The sequence below is a fragment of the Berghia stephanieae genome, chromosome 3 (assembly GCF_034508935.2).
Source record: "Berghia stephanieae isolate SIO BIC M18660-M18661 chromosome 3, UCSD_Bste_1.3, whole genome shotgun sequence".
In the NCBI taxonomy this organism is placed as follows: domain Eukaryota; kingdom Metazoa; phylum Mollusca; class Gastropoda; order Nudibranchia; family Aeolidiidae; genus Berghia; species Berghia stephanieae.
The window spans coordinates 17777042-17796035 of record NC_088362.1 but is presented as its reverse complement, the minus strand read 5'-3'; the positions used below and the strand labels follow the sequence as shown (position 1 = coordinate 17796035).

The 18994-nt window shown below is 33.5% G+C and overlaps 1 protein-coding gene across 2 annotated transcripts; it reads right to left on the bottom strand.

The window, feature by feature from the left end:
* Positions 1-2135: 2135 nt before the first annotated feature.
* On the bottom strand, positions 2136-18745 carry LOC144967257 (sin3 histone deacetylase corepressor complex component SDS3-like). 2 transcript variants are annotated; one of them, XM_078904249.1, is made up of 10 exons: positions 18514-18730; positions 17108-17204; positions 16152-16299; positions 15652-15711; positions 13016-13060; positions 10165-10261; positions 9277-9375; positions 7860-8034; positions 6431-6518; positions 2136-5403 (listed from the first exon to the last, which is right to left on the bottom strand). In XM_078904249.1, the coding sequence occupies exons 1-10, from the start codon at positions 18602-18604 to the stop codon at positions 5308-5310; spliced, it is 996 nt and encodes a 331-aa protein (XP_078760375.1). In that variant the 5' UTR covers positions 18605-18730; the 3' UTR covers positions 2136-5307. The 2 variants fall into 2 exon arrangements, with proteins under 2 accessions (XP_078760375.1, XP_078760376.1); XM_078904250.1 differs by lacking the exon at positions 13016-13060 and having other exon boundaries at positions 18514-18745.
* Between the last annotated feature and the right edge of the window lie 249 nt (positions 18746-18994).

Genomic DNA, 18994 nt, shown 5'->3' with positions numbered 1-18994 from the left:
GTACACTGCAAGCCAGTAATTGGAACACCACTTTATCAGTAGAGCTGACAAATTGGAACAATCTGTTGGTGACATAATTTTTGCTACATAAATTCTTCTGGTTAATCAGAATGCAGGTTAATACGATTCACCAGTCATGACGTCACTTCCCTCGTAATGACGCATGGTAACCTAGTAACTGGCTCTAAACTATCGGAACGATGGCGGACGCCCTTATGAAATATTTCTCCAAACGAGCATAACAGTGTATCCAGAGGAGAAAAACATTATAAATATGATCATGTTTTGACTTTTATACATTATGATCACATGACATATGAAAAGTTCTAGCCAGCATGAAGAATAAAAAGTACCGATTTTCTTTGTTTAGAACCACGATGGCCACCATTGCTGGGCGACGTGACATCAGACGATTGAATCCAATTGGAACGATTTCAGACCATCAGAATGTTGTAAGTCCATTGTAAGAATTTTTTTTTTCCTTTCCTAAAAAAAAAAAATATAACCATCCCGAGTGAGCTTACCAATAATGGAATCATCGTATTCGTATGCCTTCAAAAGAGCAAATAGGTCCGTTAATCAAAAACGGCACCAAGCCTATCGCCATCCTTTCCCTTTCATTATGGTAGTATATACTTTACCCATTTGACCATCTCACAGAACAGCAAATAATGAGTTTGGATTATGATGTATTTGTAAAAAACCTTTGAATTGAATTGAATTGTAATGATTAATTTGCTGTTAATGCCCCAATTGATTAAAATGTTATGTGTTGCAATTTATGGTGAAACAGGATTCATTTGTCCAGGGTGTTTTTGGGATAGGAGAGATAACAGCCATTCTATATGTGAGGCCATCATATATGATCACTCATTTTAGACAAACAACTGAAAGGATGCTCTGCATTGCTATTGTTATAATTATCACATTAATTAATTGATTAGTTAATTGAATTTATATCTAACTGTGCGGCACTAATTAAGCGGCTTGCACTGTCGGATTTGTATTGAGTTTGGACTTTTAAAAAAATTATTATAGAATTTACCAGCAATGACTAGCACTAGCATCCAAGAAAAAGTTATCTTCAAACAAAGAACGGAGGAGTAGATCCCTGAAGCAATCTATCTGTGTCTACTCTGAGATCAATCAAAATACTCCATCCTGTCATGTTGTTTGTTTTTAAGGGTTTTACGGCGCTTGCAACACATTTAGGTTATATCAGCGCCAGTAAAAAGGAAGAAAGTGGGATAGTCGAAAGTTCTAGAATTACAATTAAAGCACCTAAGAGAGTAAGACAAAGGGGAATTGGGAACAAATAGGGATCAGATGTAGATTCCAAGAGCATACCATCAATGTACTTAGCTTGAGATCACCTATAAGTGTCATCCGGACACAAGCACAAAATCCAACAAGGAGGAATACACTCAGATGCTTACATCATACATTAAAAATAAATATAATAATACATAACAGAGAGATGATTTACAAGGAAAAAAATATCATCTCTCAAAACAATAACTATGCATTTGACTGTTTCCCTCCCAGTCAGGACGCGGGCCAGGGCCAGGACAAAACCAAGTAGTAATCTAATTCCAAGACAAAGACAGAAAGCATGTTGGAAAACAGACATAGGGGGATAGAAGACACAGTATGTACCTCCCTGCCCACTATGGGAGGTCAGGAACCCCACCCAGCATCCTGTCATATGAACAGTTGTCTATGGTACAAGTACAAACACAAGACCATGAAAATTTAGCCAAGAAATTTGTTGTTTGTTGTTTGTTGCTTTAGGTCTCTTCCAACACAATTGAGGTTATATGAGAGACCGCTGAAACAAAAAAACAAGTAATCTAACAAAAATAGTACAAATGTGTAAATCAAAATCATAGCCTAAAGATATCATAAGCTAAATTATAAATAACCAAGAACAAACAGGCAGAAGATTTACAGAAAAAAAATATCCCCTGTCAAAAATACAATCACAAACCAAAGAAGCAGGATAGGCTAGTAAAGAGAAGAAGAAACGACATCACTATCGGATCGTACACCCATGCGAACATCATAGGTATATGATTCAAGGGTGATGCTCCCATCCAACCACCCGCATAGCCAAGAAATGAACAGAAAAGTTGATAAACATTTCGATCAAGACTTTAATGAATTAAGTTACACATGAAATATCTAAATGATTTGCCATCCTACAGTTCATTTTCAAACACCCAATTTCAATCTCGCTCTCAAAAAACATTCAACCAAATTCACATTTAAGTTATTCACATTATGTACAATAAATTATGCAAAATACAATAAGACTAATTATTTGATATAATATTAATCGTTGAAATAGTGCAACCCATAATCAACTCAAATTATTTATACCATAATAAACAAGTTGAAGAGGCAGATTAATTTGAAAATGTGATTCTTCTGTTTCTATCCTTTCAAAACATACTCTTATGAGGATACCTCAAATAAAATAATATAACTCAAGATCATTTCACTGGTACAATCAATGAAATGATACAGTTGAACTTTCTCCGGTTCAAAATCTAATAGAAAACGATTTTGTTCGATTACCCATTTATGTAAGCAAGAAATTTCATGTTGAGCAAACTTCCTTATGTTATATACAACACGAAAAAATCATATCCTCCTTTACTATCAAACCATTGCCAGATCTTAAAGATTGACTTAAGTGTTGATTGCAGCAATCGGTATAAATGTTTGAAAAGTGTGTCAAAAAGTTCTCTGTGGTTAAAAATTATCAGACTTGATGGTGAACATTCCAAGGAAAAGTGAAATACCATAACCTGATTCGTCCTAAAAATTTTCACAGATTGAACAATATTAGACAGTTAAGTAATGCCGTTTGTTTTGAAGGGTTTTCCTATGCCTGCAACACATTAAGGTCACATCAACACCAGTTAAAAGAAAATGGAAGGGTAAAAAGTTCTAGAATTATAATTAAACCACCCAAGAAAAAGTAAGACAAAGGGGAATTGGTTCAAATACAGAACAGATGTAGATTCCAAGAGCATACTGTCAGTGTACTTAGTTTGAGATCACCTAAATGTCTCATCCGGCCACAAGCACATGTCTCTACTAAGAGTAAGAGGAACACACTCAAATGTTTACAAATCAATAGTATGTAAACAAAAAATAATACAGAGCATAACAGAAAGATGACATACAAGACAAAAAATATCACCTCCCGAAACTCTAACAATACATATAACTATAACTGTTTCCCTCCCATCTTGGGTATCCTGCCAGGGCCAGGACAAAACCAAGTAATCTCATTCCAAGACAAAGACAGAAAGCAGGTTGGAAAACAGATATAGGGGGATAGAAGACACAGTAAGTGCCTCCCTGCCTACTATGGGAAGTCAGGAACCCCACCCAGAGTAATGCTGCCTTGCATTTGAAAACATCTTTTTAAAAAGTCCAAACTTTGCATTGAAAATTTTGCATTCGAAAAAAAAAATCTTACCCCCAAAAATTGCAAACATTTGTTTAATCTTACAAATGTCTTTTCAACACCTATCTTTCTTTTATACCCAGAACCCAGAACTGTACTTAATGTGGTGGTGGTGGTTGGAGTAGTAGTGGTAGTGATAATGATGTGGTGTTGGTGGTTGTAGTAGGAGTGTTAGCGATGAGTACGTGGTGTGGTGGTGGTATTGGTTGTGGCAGTTGTGGTAGTGATGATGTGGTGGTGGTGGTTGGAGTAGTAGTTGTAGTGATAATGATGTTGTGTTGGTTGTTGTAGAAGTAGTGGGAGTGATGATGTGGTGGTGGTGGTGGTGGTTGTGGTAGTAGAGGTAGTGATGATGTGGTAGAAGTGGTTGTAGCAGTAGTAGTACCAGTAGTAATGATGGTTGTAGTAGAATGCTAGTGATGATGATGCAATGGTGGTGGTAGTGATGATGTGGTTAGGTGGTTGTAGTAGTAGTGGTAGTGATGATGATGTGGTGGTTGGAGGGTGGAGGGGGTATCCTTGGAACACTTTGACTTCAACAGAATTTGACAGAAGTTTCCTGTAACCCGGAATTATTTGCTCCACACCGAATTTTTATCCGGTGAAACCGGAATTTTGGCATCACTGATCCATTGCAAATATCATGATAGAGATTGCAAAAGTAAAATGAAGTGGCTCTGATATGAAATATCCCCGCCGAAAACTGAACTGAATGTATGCCATTTCAAAGCACAAATAAAAGAAGAAAAAAATAAAAATTTATATCATAAGTAGAAAATGTAAGTATGATGGAAATTGATTTACCCTTCACTCCAGTATCTTGATGATTAGTTGTAGCATCCTCAATAGTCATTTAGTAATTAGCTTTTTTGTGCGGCTATGTGGTCTTGTGGTATGACACTCGCTTTCGGATTAGAAGGTCCTGGGTTCGAGCCTCGCTCAGCGCATAGTTGAGTCCTTGGAAAAGGCTCTTTACTCACATTCTCTCACCGTACTCAGGTGTAAAATGAGTACCTGGCCGATGACAACGTTGTCTCTGTCCGAAAAAATTGTAATGTCGCCTAACAGGCGTCATGTCCCGTCTTACATGTTGCATGTTGCCATTGGCCAGGGACCCCTTGTAAAGCGCTTTGAGCACTTTTAGTGGATATTGCGCTATATAAAAGCTCTATTTTTAAACATTTTTTTTGAATGTGTAATCAACATTATCTACCACACTCCACCAAAACTTGACCTTCTTTATTACAACTGAGACAGAGATTCGTCGTCAAGCCAAGGAGTGATCCACCATCACAACCAAATGAACATTATTTTTTACACAAAAGTTGTAAATAAGAGATTATTATATGTATGATGCTCCATGGAAAAAGTGCCAGACTTAATCACAAATCAAATTCACTGTTTCATTGTCATGTATTGACTCATGATAGAACAAGGACACAAAGCAATAAGGAAGAGTATAAAAGAGAGAGCAAGGGAAATGAACCTAGGGATAAAAAAAAAATGGTCTTATATTCAAATAACATTGTGCAACTCTGCTCAGTGATTAGAATGAAATACCAACGCCATCTGACATAATGTTTTGTTTCATTCTGAGAGTTGTGGAGAGCATGTGGCATTTTAAAGTCACATCCATATAAAGAAAAAGGAAGATAATGATTACAGGTTGACAAATTACAGATTTACTTTATCGGTACCCCAAAAAACTCAAGTACAACTTTTGAATCATCAAAATGGATTATTCGACTGTAGCATATATACATACATTATCATGAACCAACTTATAAAATTATACAATCAATTTTGAAATCGAAAAAGGTCTCAAAAGTCTATGTAGGTCGTTTTTTCATGTTATATTTTCCTTTCTGGAATTGGTTTAGGCATATTCTGAGCTTGGAATTATCACCACTTTTCTTGACCCAGATCTGAAATATTTCAAAATGTATGATTTAAAAAATCCATGTATTAGTGTTACGAAGACAGATCGGCTAACTTGAAAATTTTAAAATTCATAATTTTTAGCAGATAAAAATTGTAAACACTATAATTAACATTAATAACCAACAATTTACTCACACAAGGATTAAATAACACTTCCAAATTATTAAAATCATGTAGTCTGAATAAGTTTTAATGACTTAGAGATGCTCGTGAAGTTCTGAATTTTGAGTCAAAATTTCGTAAATATAATAATTATTCGTAAGAGGTGGCAGGTCTGTGACTATTGGTATTAAATAGAATGCCTGACCAACCTTGCACCCAAGACAATGTGCAGCCATTTTACATAATGACACATCTACTGACCTAATTCTGACAAAATTTCAGAGTTGTTACTATTTGGTTAAGTATCACACATTTTCTTTTCAGAAGAGACTACTTCACGCCAAAGCAGTGGTATGTGACATGTCAAAGTTAGTGAGAACGAGAGATTGTCATCTAGTGAAAATTTCTAATAAACATGGATCAAGTTGTGTTTTATGATAAGAGAAGGCTGCAATAACCACCTAGAATAGTTTTGACTATCTGGGTTTTCATGAAAATTAGAAAGAAATGAGGATGAAGCTGCAACGATTTTTTTTGATTGAATTGGAGAGCTCTGCCAAATTTTGTATTAGCCTATAAGCGACCAACTTTGATGCGTATGGACACTATGAATTATTCAATAGCAAATATTTATGAAAAAGTCTTGCTTAATTTGATTTATACACAGTATCAAGTGGGAGCAAGTGAGCTAGATGCTCTAAATGTTGGTAGAAACAAATTATTTTCCATCAGGGAAAAGTTGACCAACCTCACAGTTTCATTAACTCCAAAATGAAAATCTATAAAAATGAGGTATATGACTTTGCCTTTTTATCAACAAAGCTTATTTCAGACATACAAGAAAATTAAACCTTAAAATTAAAACAGAAAGAAGGGGAAAAGGAAATATTTTTTAAAAAGTCATTTTACCTCTTGATTTAGTATATTAGTAATAGTCCCGTGAATTCGAGAACCAGTCTCTTTGTTGTCAATCTGAACCATAGTATTTCTTTGAAACCTGAAGAAAACCAAGAAACAAAAATAGAAATCAAACTCAGCTAATTTTGACAAATAAATATAACTAATCGTCTAATCAAAATGAAAGGCTGCCAATCATTTAAAGAAAAAAAAAGAAGGAAATAATTAAATAAATAAAAAAAAAAAAAAAAAATTAACTAAAAATTTAAAAAAGTAACGTAGGGCAAAAAAGATTTTAAAAAAGATCTGATAACAGGTAATGAAGATAGTACATATATTTTCCAAATGTTTAGTCTACAACAAAATAAAACTTCATTCCAGCCTCAAAGCCCCAATAAAAACTGGTAAAAAGTATTTTATTATTCGCATCAAATGTTGAGAATAGTAACTTGATATGTAAAACGAATAAGCCATTAAAAACATAACAAACCCAAACAAAGAAATATAAAACACTGAAATGATTTTTGAGAATTTAGTCGTACTTTTCTATACAGGAATAGCAGCTCTTTTGGTGGGATTAGAACCAATAAGCCTTTAAAATGACACCCATACCAAAAAGTAATATCAAAATGGTAAATTCTATTGCATTAAAATAATGCAGGGAAGAAGCTTAAGCTGGATCAAACCAAAAAGAGAATCACAGTGTCATTTAACACTCGTCTTGAATACATTCATTCTTGGTCTACTGATGACTGTCTATTAGGATTGTAATAAATTGATTACAGAAAAAGTTGTAGTGACTGACATTCCGACTCGACATTTAAAATATGATAACAGAGCAGCCAACTTTTCAAAGAGCTAAATCAGAATGCCCTTATGCACAATACTGTCATAGCCCAAAAAAATCAGTATGATTGGACTATTGTATAATATAATCTAGATTTAGAGCTTTTTTCTGCTCCGTGTTCAAAAAAGCATAATCCTAGAAAAGCAACAGTCCAATGTCTTGATTTTTAAATTTTCTCCAGATTGCCAAATTGGGACTGTCCCGATTTATCAGGAGAATTGGCAGCTAGGTAATAATAAGCAAGCATCAAGGTAAGGTAAGCGAGCAGATTCGACTATCACACCAGCATTAGCAAGAGACAATATACTTCCTCCTCCCCCCCCCCCCCCCTCAAATAGAAAATTAATTCATATCAAAGATAGCTTTCAGCAATTAAAGCACTGCTACACAAGACAGAATATAAGAAAAAGTCAATTTTTATTCACAACTACAGTAAAATAAATACCTATTTCTTAACCAGCTGGATCAATAAGGTAACTGAGTACATAGCCATACATATGACTGAAATATCTGTTTTGTAAAATAGGTAACAAGGAATATCAGAAATAGAAAAGGAAACAAGATTTTGTAAAAATTTATTAAAAGTCTACTTACCATTTCTTGTCGTACCAAAGTCGACCGTCCTCTATCCTAACATCTGATGAAGTATCAATGATGGGACTATGAGTACCAAGCCCTTGCTTCTTAGCAATTGGTTTCCCGCTGACTTTCATGATGAGACGCAAATCTGCTAAGATTACATCATCATCTAATAAGATATTGACCTGAGGTAATAAGGTTAAGGAAATGGCTGATGAGAAAAAAAAATAAAGGGTCGCAGAGGAAAATTAAAGCAACTGAGCTACTTTAGTTGAAGTCTGAAGTGACAAAGCTTCCAACTGTATCAATTTATGTGTGGCTATATGGTCTTGTGGTATGACACTTGTTTTTGGATCGGAAGGTCCTGGGTTTGAGCCTTCTCAGCGCATAGTTGAGTCCTTGAAAAAGACTCTTTACTCACACTCTCTCACCGTACTCAGGTGTAAAATCAGTACATAGCTGTTAACTCTGTCGGGGACAAAATTGTTCTTTATGTTTTGTGTTGCTGTTGGTCAGATACCCCTTGTAAAGAACTTTGAGCACATTTAGTGGGTATTGTGCTATATACATGCTCAACTTTTCATTACATTTTGGTCATTTAATGCCAGTAAAAAGTAAGAATATAGGATAGTCAAAAAAGTTATAGATTTACAATTGAAAGCAAGAAAAAGTAAGACAAGGGAGAATGGTTCAAATAAGGAAGAGATGTAGATTCCAAGAGCACACTCTGAGTGTACTTAATTTTGAGATCACCTAAACGTCTCATTCAGACACAAGCACAGGTCCCTACTAAGAGGAATACAATCAAATGTTTACAAAGCATTATACATTCAAAACAAAAAATGCAACAGTACATCACGAAGAGATGATTTACAAGGAAAAAATTATAATCTCCCAAAACTTGAGCTATACACTTGACCATTTCCCTCTCAATCGAGAACTCCAGCCTGGGCTAGGGCAAAACCAAGAAATCTCAATCCAAGACAAAGACAGAAAGCAACTCAGAAAACAGATATAAGGGTAGAGAAGACAAAGCATGTGACCTCCCTGCCACTATGGGAGGTCAGGAACCCTACACAGCTGTATCAGTTTAGCAAAAGAGAAACAGATAAAGTGAAACACATGGAATTGATTAGTCGAAAGAGATCAGAACACATGGCATAAAGTTGGAGAGAACTTTGAAAACCATCCTTGACTAAAAACACTTGTAGATGAGCACTGATTCGGAAATTATGACATGAATCATGAGTCCAAGGAAAAAAAATCTAGGGCAAAGCACAAAGTAGAGAAATACCTTATAAGAGTTAAACGACAAAAAATTTCAATGAAGATAGTAATATTACATATATTTTCCAAATGTTTAGTTTACAACAAAATTTAACTTTATTCCAGCCTCAAAGCCCCAATAAAAACTCAATGGCAAAAAGGATATCAGGTGAAGGCTTTCTTCTTTTCTCTGGGATAGGCATTGGGTCATTAGGACGCCTTCGCAACTTTCTCGTCATTGTTGGTTTTACTTCCATAAAATCAGCTGCAAAGAGATATTGAAAAAAATCTAAAAGGAGGCGCATGGTGCAGTACCAAAGCTTAAAGAAAAATACAAGAAAAAAATCATCCAAAAAATCAGCCAACCTCCACTGGGAATCAAACCTCTGCATTTCCTAATTACTGGTCAAACAATGCTACAATCACACTGCAGAGGTTACCTGATAGATGGGACGACTTAATGCTTATATTTTATACAATGCATGTTACGCTGTGAATTATATCCATCATTTTACAAAGAAACATTGAATACTTTAAAACAAAGACGAAAATATAAGTCTATGTTCCATGATGTTTACTTTGCGTGAAAAGACGCATATAAAAAATATAAGATGAGTATAATACAGTGCCAGACAAAATAGAAAGAACAATGCAAGAAAATATCACATAAAAAATTTAAAAAAACACAAAACTAACAACAAAAAACCATCCTCAACTGGGAATCGAAACGGAGACTACATGATTACTGGTCAGATGTGTTCCCCTTATATTGACTCAATTCAATGGTTATTTTTTGTACAAAAAGTATGTGTTATGCTGTGAACTTAAGGTTAATTTGCTATGACAGCACCACCCTCGCATCTCATAATCTTCTTTCATGTCTTATCCATCATCTAAATTGTTGACAAAGCGGAAACTGAAACGTCCATATAATTTTGTCTTTATGAATTGAAATAAAGCTTCTATTCTACTTTTTCACTCGTTCAAGCTTAAAGAAACATCATTTGCATTCTAGATTAGCTTAACAGGCCTATCTTATTTAGATTATGCCTACCACCATTGAGATCAACTGTCTGTCTTTCAAGTTCGATTACGCCACGTTTCTCCTTCAGATCGCAAATGAGAGTTTCCTTTAGATCCACCTTTTTCTCCTGAAATGAAAATATACAAAACAAACACTTTATTTATAAATAAATATATTTGTATCTTAATGTTGATTGTGACATTTTAAGATGATATTAGAGCAAGTGTTTTCTAATTTAAAAATCTACGTATTAAAATAACAGATGAGTTTTTTAAAGGAGTTAAAAAGCGCATCAAGCCATTAATATTGTCGAATATATTAAGGCTTGTGTGCCTACAAGATAAAATGAAACAGGGGATTGATTAGCTGAAAGAGACCATAACTACATTTAAGAACAGGTTACAGAATCTTGCCAAAGGATAACACTAAAACGGTTATAATGGGCATATTACTTAAACGGTTATAATGAACATATCTATTACAAAAGCATCCTATGAAGAGACAGTCTTGACAAAGAACATCTTTCTCTCTTTAAGCAAAAGACACAAGGTAGGGTCCAAAATAAAGAATTATCTTAGTACACAAAATAGACACAAAGCCCAATGGAAAGGACAACTGGATTAAAGGGAAAGAAGTGATAGGAAGGGCAGATCAACTTCAAATCTCCTGCCTACAGAATCTACTCTGGGCTGTTTACAAATTTTACCTCTTGAAAAGTGGCATGAATGAAAGTAAACTTTAAAAAATAAATAAATAAATTGAAGTTAAATATTGTCATTTAGGACTAACTTGAATACTGTTTCGGCTTATATCCTAATTTTTTCTCGATCTCATAAAACGAAATGAAATGTGGATGTTTTGAAGTTCAAAATCCTCAAATAGATTAATGTTCTTAGCTATAAAAAAACCCACTTTGTTGTGAGTTTCAAAATCAGAATTAAAAGTAGAGACTGTTTTGGAAAATTAAGTATCTTCTAACATACCAATGTAGCTATCAAAAACAAATCTTAACAAATCCACCGGTGTGCATACCAAAACCAAACTGGTACCTATTTAGTATTTCAACAAGTCTTAAGAAAATATTGGATGAATAATGTGCTCACTATTTAAAAATGTTGTTTATTGAGCAAACCTCATTTTATATGCTTATATTTTAGTTTAAATTTCCTCGGTAAGGCAACAATGTTATTATTTATCCATTATTATCCAACCCTGTTTCTAAAACAGACTAGCCCAAAATATGAATTTCAGGGATAGAAACTCAATTTCCGAAGACATAAATTGCTAAATTGGTGAAAATAATTATTTTTCAAAAGCTTGCCCTTCCAAGGCGCATCACAAATACCACTGCTTTAGCATTCCATGAAGAATATTTATAATCCATCAAACAAACATCACCCATTTTTCCCCCAAGGAATAAAAAAAACAAAAAAAAAACAACCCAAAAAAACTTTGAGCCTGAAGCATGGGTCAAATCCAGGACATCAGGGCTAATAAAAAACAACAAAAACTTTGAGCCTTTTTATATACCTCAATATACACTAAACATGCTCAAAGTGCTTTACAAGGGGTCCACTAAAGTTCAATACCTTAACCACTCTGCCACACCCCCTAAAAAATTCTTTAAAGAAAAGAAAAATATACTCTTTGGGGTACTAAAATTTTGAAACTTTTTGTTTTTATTACAAAAACTTACTAAGGATTAAATATATCTAGGTAAGTTGACCATTAATTTTAGCATAACTTCAGTATATAATCTTAAAACCAGTTATTGGACAGCCTACTAAAAACACATTAGGCCAAAATGAAAAAAAAGAAAAAGAAAAATCTGTTGGTATTTAAGCCTAATTTTAGGTCACTTCTGGAACAAAAAAAAAGAATCTATGTTTTCTTATAAACCATGACCTTCGAAAGGCATCTCTTGTCTCATTTTTTGTCCGGTTACATGCAACACGTGACCTCAAAATCTGAAGCAGGTTGATTAAAATATTTTTTTTTCTTTCTTGTAACAGTATTAAAGTCTGTTTTCTTGATAATCCATCATCTTTTTTAAAGAATCTGTTATGTCACATTACACATAAGACATTCTGTAGTTACATAATCTTATATTTGATGGAACTATTCTACTAAGTAATTTGTAGAATGAAGACATTCCAACATGGAATCAGGCATATTTCTAGTTTTGGGGACCAGTTTGGAAATTTAGTTTTCATGTTATATTTTGTTCAACATTTGCATGGACTGGCCTGCACATATCAAAGTCGACAGTAATAACAGACGTAACTCTTTGGAATAACTTTATTCCTTACATTACTGGGATCTTAGGTATAAACCATTACATCAACTTCTATTCATGAAATAAATCAGCATCAAATATAAGAGCACTGACATCATTTCAACGATCTTAACGAGAAGAAGATCAATAAGACATGAAATTAGTAAAACCATGCAAAGAGGAAATAAATGATGTTAATCAAATTGATCTCAATGTGAATTTGGAACATTCGTGGAGCCAGCCCCCTTGCAAACCAAAGGCTAAACAGCCTTACATAAAAAGTGATGCAGACAGATCAAAATAATGTTAATAGACGTTTGTTAATCAAGAAAAACACTGAACACTTGGTTAAGTTTGCTTTTTTTATGTCAAGACAAATGATTGCCTCTAAATTTACATTAAATTAAATTCTAGATCTTAAAATCATAAAAATAAATATTACGACTGAATCGTCTTTGTATATTAAAAAAATATATATATTTAAAAAAGAAAAAAAAAGAAAAGAAAAACAAAGTTATACAAAATAGCAATTAAAAAAAACAAAACAGAAACAGTACAACAATGAGTAATCCATCCAACTAATGTATGTTAGTAGAAACGATATACCTTGAGATGATTGATTAAACTTTCCTTCATCGCCACTCTTTTTTCCTGAAATAAGCCCAATGACTAGGTAGTGTTAGAGAATAGGGAGAAATTACCGAAATACTTCACCTGATATTGCAGAAATAGATCAGGGAATACCATGGTACAATGTTAAAGCATGATATGATGCAGGGATTGATTATAATAGTTGGTGTATCTACACATTGTATTAGAGATTTTTACATAATGAATTTAAGATATTATATTAAACCCTGAATATCAACAAGCTCAGAATATTCAAAAATTATTACAAGAAAAAGAAACGTTACAACAGATCCAACCAATACAATTTAACTATCAACTATTGCTCTTCTCAGTGCAGATCTATTAGGAGTAAGTGATGACAAAGGATATAAACACACTAAGTGAATGTGGATAAAACCAAAAGGTTGATGAATGAACCAACCTATTGATTGATGTGTGTACAGAAATCAATACCTATATTACTTTCAATCACTTCTAGAGAAGTAACTTGACAAGTTTCACTAATGTGTTCTAATACTTCGAGATCAAAAACATTCAAAGAAGTGTAATTATTCCACATGCAATGAGGAATATTAAAAAAGGCATCAAGCTTTTATGAAAAAAAACCAAACAAACAAAAGATAAAACGAAAAAAAACCCCAACCTATATTAAAGAAGAAACGAAAGGGAAATAGTAATATAAAGGACAATAAATTAGATGCTACATCTAAATTGGCATATAAGTAAATGTGGTTTTCAAGAAAAAAAAACAAAACAAAACGAAGACATAAAAAATTTCTGTATTGATCCAAATAGTTACTTTTCATATATAAGAAATGAGTGCTTCAGTCTGCAAATTTTCTTCAAATGAAATGTCATCTCATTTGAAATTGTACAACAGTATTTAAATCCTACAGTTACAATCTCTAAATATAAGCCAAAGGATCTCTATCCTTTATTTTTTTAAAATACTAGAGTATTGTGAAAATCGGCTGGTTTAAAATTGAAGCAAAGTAATGGTAAAAATAACCACATGCAGAAATGAAACCAAACTTTGATTTTAAGGGTAAAAAAACCCCCAAAAAAACAAAACCTTGAAATTTTTTTCCATCTATGCCTATATACATATGAATGGATCCTTTTTAACTAAACAGTCTGCTGAAAAATACCGAATTCGAAGAAAAAGACACACAGAAAAAAAAAAAAAAAAAAAAAAAAAAACCACTCCGAAAATTTTTCCAAAACAATTGGAATTGCTGGGAGAAAAAAGGAAGAGAGGCCACTCCAAGATATAAATAAATAAGTGCCGGTGATTTCAAGCACTGATGATTTACTGTGACACTGACAGTCGCGTTTGTTATTTTGTTTATCCATCTACACTGGCGGTGTGTCTATATACACGCAGACAAACACAGCCACTCACACACTCCATGGCCGTTTCGCATAAAACTTCTCTACTTATTCTTACCACTTCGCCATTCGTTCTAATTTCAATCCACGTGCCATGAATTGCAAATAGTTGGCTACGATGGTAAGTGAATGTTGTGATACAGAAACCAACTAACAGCTTGAACCACATCAATAAAGTAAATTAACAATAAAGTTCCCTTTTTTTCATCCTCAGAAAATTTGTCTTAGGGCCTCTTCCAAGGAAGACTGGAAGAATCCAGTTGTCAGTTGTAGCGCAGCACCGTAAAAAGAGCTAGGAATAGTTTTTTAAAGCTGAAGACCACATAACGCGATGGATATTCGAACTAGGTATCTGTTGGGTGCATTGCAAAGTCCATAACGCTGTGCCACACTGCCCCCCCCCCCATCAAGTCGTAATGGCAAGCACAATTTCCTCCGACATTTTCGTGTGTCCCAAGGAGTTCAAGGAAACCATGCTGGTGTGTACATGATAAAGTTTAACTAACCTGTTATGTATGTTGTACATCATAAGATTTAGATTCATAAACCCTACAAACCATTATCAATTTTTTTAAAAACAAAAAGGATTAATTTTACTCAATTTTTAAAGAATTGATATACAGTTACTTCAGGACTCTCATCCCTTGAATATTACAATAAATGACGAACAGACGAAAAATCATGTCGTTAGTAACACAATCACTCGTGGCATACATTATGGATGCAGATTTTTTTAATGTAAAAAAAAAAAATCCACTATTTCTTTTTTGTTTTCAAATGTTATTCAAACTTAATTTACTAGCTATAAGAGGACATGACACATCAAGCTACACATGTGTGTCAGTGCAGGAAAATCAGTCACAAGTCGCAGGTCACAATTTGTCAGAAATCAAATTTTTGTCAACTAATTCATTTTCTAATTTTCAAACTTTACCAACTTTGATTAGCCACATCTCAGCTTAAGTTATGATAATTGCTTGAAAAAAAGTGCAAAATGCCCCGGAAAGTCTGTACATGTAGAAAATGTATAAACCTCACAAACTAATAAATAGTCCTTCTGACTGAATTTCTTACACCGCTACACCTATATAAGAAAATGTAATAAAATCTAATAAACATTTGGATATAAAATAAATATCAATCAACAAAAAAAAAAAAAAAGAAAAAAATTAAGTGAAGTTGACAAAATTATTTCAAATGTTTACACATCTCTATTTACTAACCTCAAATTCTTTTTGTGCATTGTCACAATCAATAAGGTAGTTTTGCTCTGCTTTCTCAATCTGAAATATATATATTTTTTAAAAGATGAACTGAAGCAGAGAAGAGTTTAGAGTTTAAATCATAGATTATTGTAGAGGAGTATGTTACTGTAAGACTAAAATTCAGACATGGCATCTATACATTTTGTATAAGTATAAGAGAGAAAAGTGAAGGTCATCCATCTTAAACGAAATCTATGGAACTTCAGAATTCTAATGCAAAACTGGACAAAATTTGAACTGCCTGTTAGCATAATTTAATTATTCACCTTTTCACCATCTGATTTTTTTTTTTGTGTCCAGATTTTTAAAATAAAACAAAACTGACTTAAACTGAATTATGGTCAAAATTAAACTTCTCTGTGGAAACAAATGTCAATTGTAGTGTAAAATCAACTAAAAACAATCAGTTACAAAAATAATTTTAAAAAAATAAATAAACAAAATATAAGCAGACTTACATCAACTTTCTTGCATATTTCATTATCACGGAGTCTCTCCCTGTAATTCAACTCAATTTTCTTTGTCCGTTTCAGAAACTCTTGCAAGGTACCTTCTTCAAGCATTTGAATATGCTTTTTTATCTGTGCCAGTTTATCTTGGTACATCCTGTGAGTAAAAGTACATTAAATAAAGATATCATAGTAAGATTTGCAACAAAAGCCAATTAAGTATAGTGAGCATAATAATAAGACAGTCCAGTAAAATTTCTGGGAATCAAGCAAAAATTAATGGTTAACAAAATTAAATAAATATATTCGAAATAGGTCAAAGCGTTTGATAGGAGTCAGCATTCAGGTAAAAATTCTATCCATTGTCACGACATTGCTTATGATATTGAAAATACAGAAGTCACCACTTCTTAGGTGACATCATTTATGGGTTACTTGCTAGAATCGATTATAAGACAAAGATGATGAAAGAGAACACAATGAAAAATTTGAGAAAAGCATTTCTCGTTAATTTCCAATTCAGATTCCCCAAGTTTTGCCAGGTTTAATTCATTATGTTTTCTTTAAAAATCTTTTCTGACAGATGGGAACCAGTGATTTAGGTTAGGGCCTCCCTCACCCCTTCACTTTATCAAAAAAAAACTCTCCTCAGTCATATGACAGCCATGCCCATGAAGCGCTACAATTGATTTTGTTTTCAGGGATTCAACAGCACTTGCAATATACATGGGTCTGGCTAGGAAAAGTAAGACCTTAGAATAGAAGTAGATGACAGAAGAAAGGTATCGCTGTATCCAGTCTGTGACAAAAATCATCATTTCACCTGGATCTTTGTCGAAAATGAAAATACCAGTCTATTTAACAGAAACAAGGATAAACTTTGGCTGCAAGGACCTACAGTCTGATGGGCTATTTTACTCTTTTATTTTAAATTATAATAATAGAAAAAATGCAATACAACTCACTGTTCTTTTATTTCCATACGTTGACTTCCATTGCTTGGAAGACTTTGCTTGTGGGATTTTGGCGTTTTCTCCTCAGTTTCACTGGCATCAGCAGTATCTAATTTGATGATCAACAAATTGGAGAGAAGAAAAAAACACACGAACTTTAAATTAAAGCTGACTATTATCACCTTACTACTAAAAGAGGTTAATTGCATCGATTTAAAAAAAAAAAGAGGAAAAGGAAAGGGAGTGAAAAAAAAAATAGTTACACCAGGCACATTGAGAGCTGATGCTCTAGCCATCACTGTGTTTAGCATAGAATACGAAAACCCCCCTGGAGAGACTTTACAAGCTGGTCCAACACTGAGAAAAACTGTAAAACTTTGGACTTTTGGCTGCCTTCTTTTCTACAAGTACAAGTGATCTGCTTACATGTTTCAATTTTAATTATTAGGATATCTCTTGTTTGTTTTTTTAAAAATTTAGATCATTTAAAAAAGAACCTCAACCCAATTTGATTCCCATTTGATTTAGCCCATCATTTTGCTGTCTACATTACCCAATTCAAGACTCACGAAGAATTCCTAAACACATGTTAAGAGGTTTCTCATGACTGTTTTTCAGAAAATCATTTGATAAATTCTAAATTTCTGACAGCTGTTTCCTTTATCAATCCTTTCAGGAAGAAAATGGTATATTCAATGTTAGGATATTAAGGGTGAGTAAAAAGTCTCATTTATCAACAATGTATTTTAAAAAAATTGATTAAGGTTTTTACATTGCTTCGAAAAGTGGGATCCCTGATACTGATAGCTCAGTGGTAAAAAGCACCAACTTTACAAGCACAGAGGTCAGTATTAAACCCTGTGCAGTTGAGATTTTTTTTTACCAAAGGAATACTTGAAAACATTTGAATATGCTGATTTGCGTTCTGGTGTTTTTGAGGGGGTTATTCTTTATTTGAATGCATGAATTTCGTTGTATGCCTAGCTAGGGCTAGGCCTAGCTAGAAGTGAGATTTGAGATGGCCTTAATTTTGTTTGTAATTTTGAACATAAGACTAAGACAAAGAATAAGAGTTGTTTTTTTCTGTCTGTTTTCTATGGGAGACCATCCAAGCTGTGTGATCATTTCTGTCACAGGAGGCTGTTGTAGTCATTGCAGACAAATCTTGCAGCAAGGCCATGGACGGCTTCACTTCAATATCAGATTGTAGGCGTGGGTCCCAAATTGTTCTAGAGAACTTCAGAACAGCAAGGTAAGGAGAGTAGGCTGCCATTCAATGACAAACGGGATACCAGTTACTGTTTAAAATAAGCAGACTAGATAGATTTAAAGTAAAAATTGAAATATCTATCACTAAGACTAAGATACGATCATAAATTTTTATACAATTGAATCAATCGAGAAAAAAGTCAACAAACCTTCGTCAGAAACATTCCCATCGGGGTCTTTGTCATCTAAATCGGAGCTGTCTGCACCATCGTATTCTCGAGCATGCCTAGGGGAGTGCATATTCAAATTTGAGTTGACACTAAAATTGAAAACTTCATAAAACTGAAAATAAAGAGAAAACCAGTTCTCAGTTTCGTTGTCCTGCTATTTTCGCTGTTACTATTTTCTTATTTCCTATTTTCTTCTGGAGCCGGAAGTAGTAAATTTTGAATATATAGGGGATTCATGTTTTTAAACAAATGACCAGATCATTTCAAAAATTAGATTTACGCGAATTAATATTTAGTTGTTAATCGCTGGATATTGTTAGTATAATGTAAGTGTAACAGATATTAATATATCCTTAGAAGAATAAAATAAAGTCATGTTTAAATTGAATTGCGTTGATAATATCAATTGTTATAATCATCGGTGCCTTAAGATTTTTTTCTATAAAATTGACCAATGTGG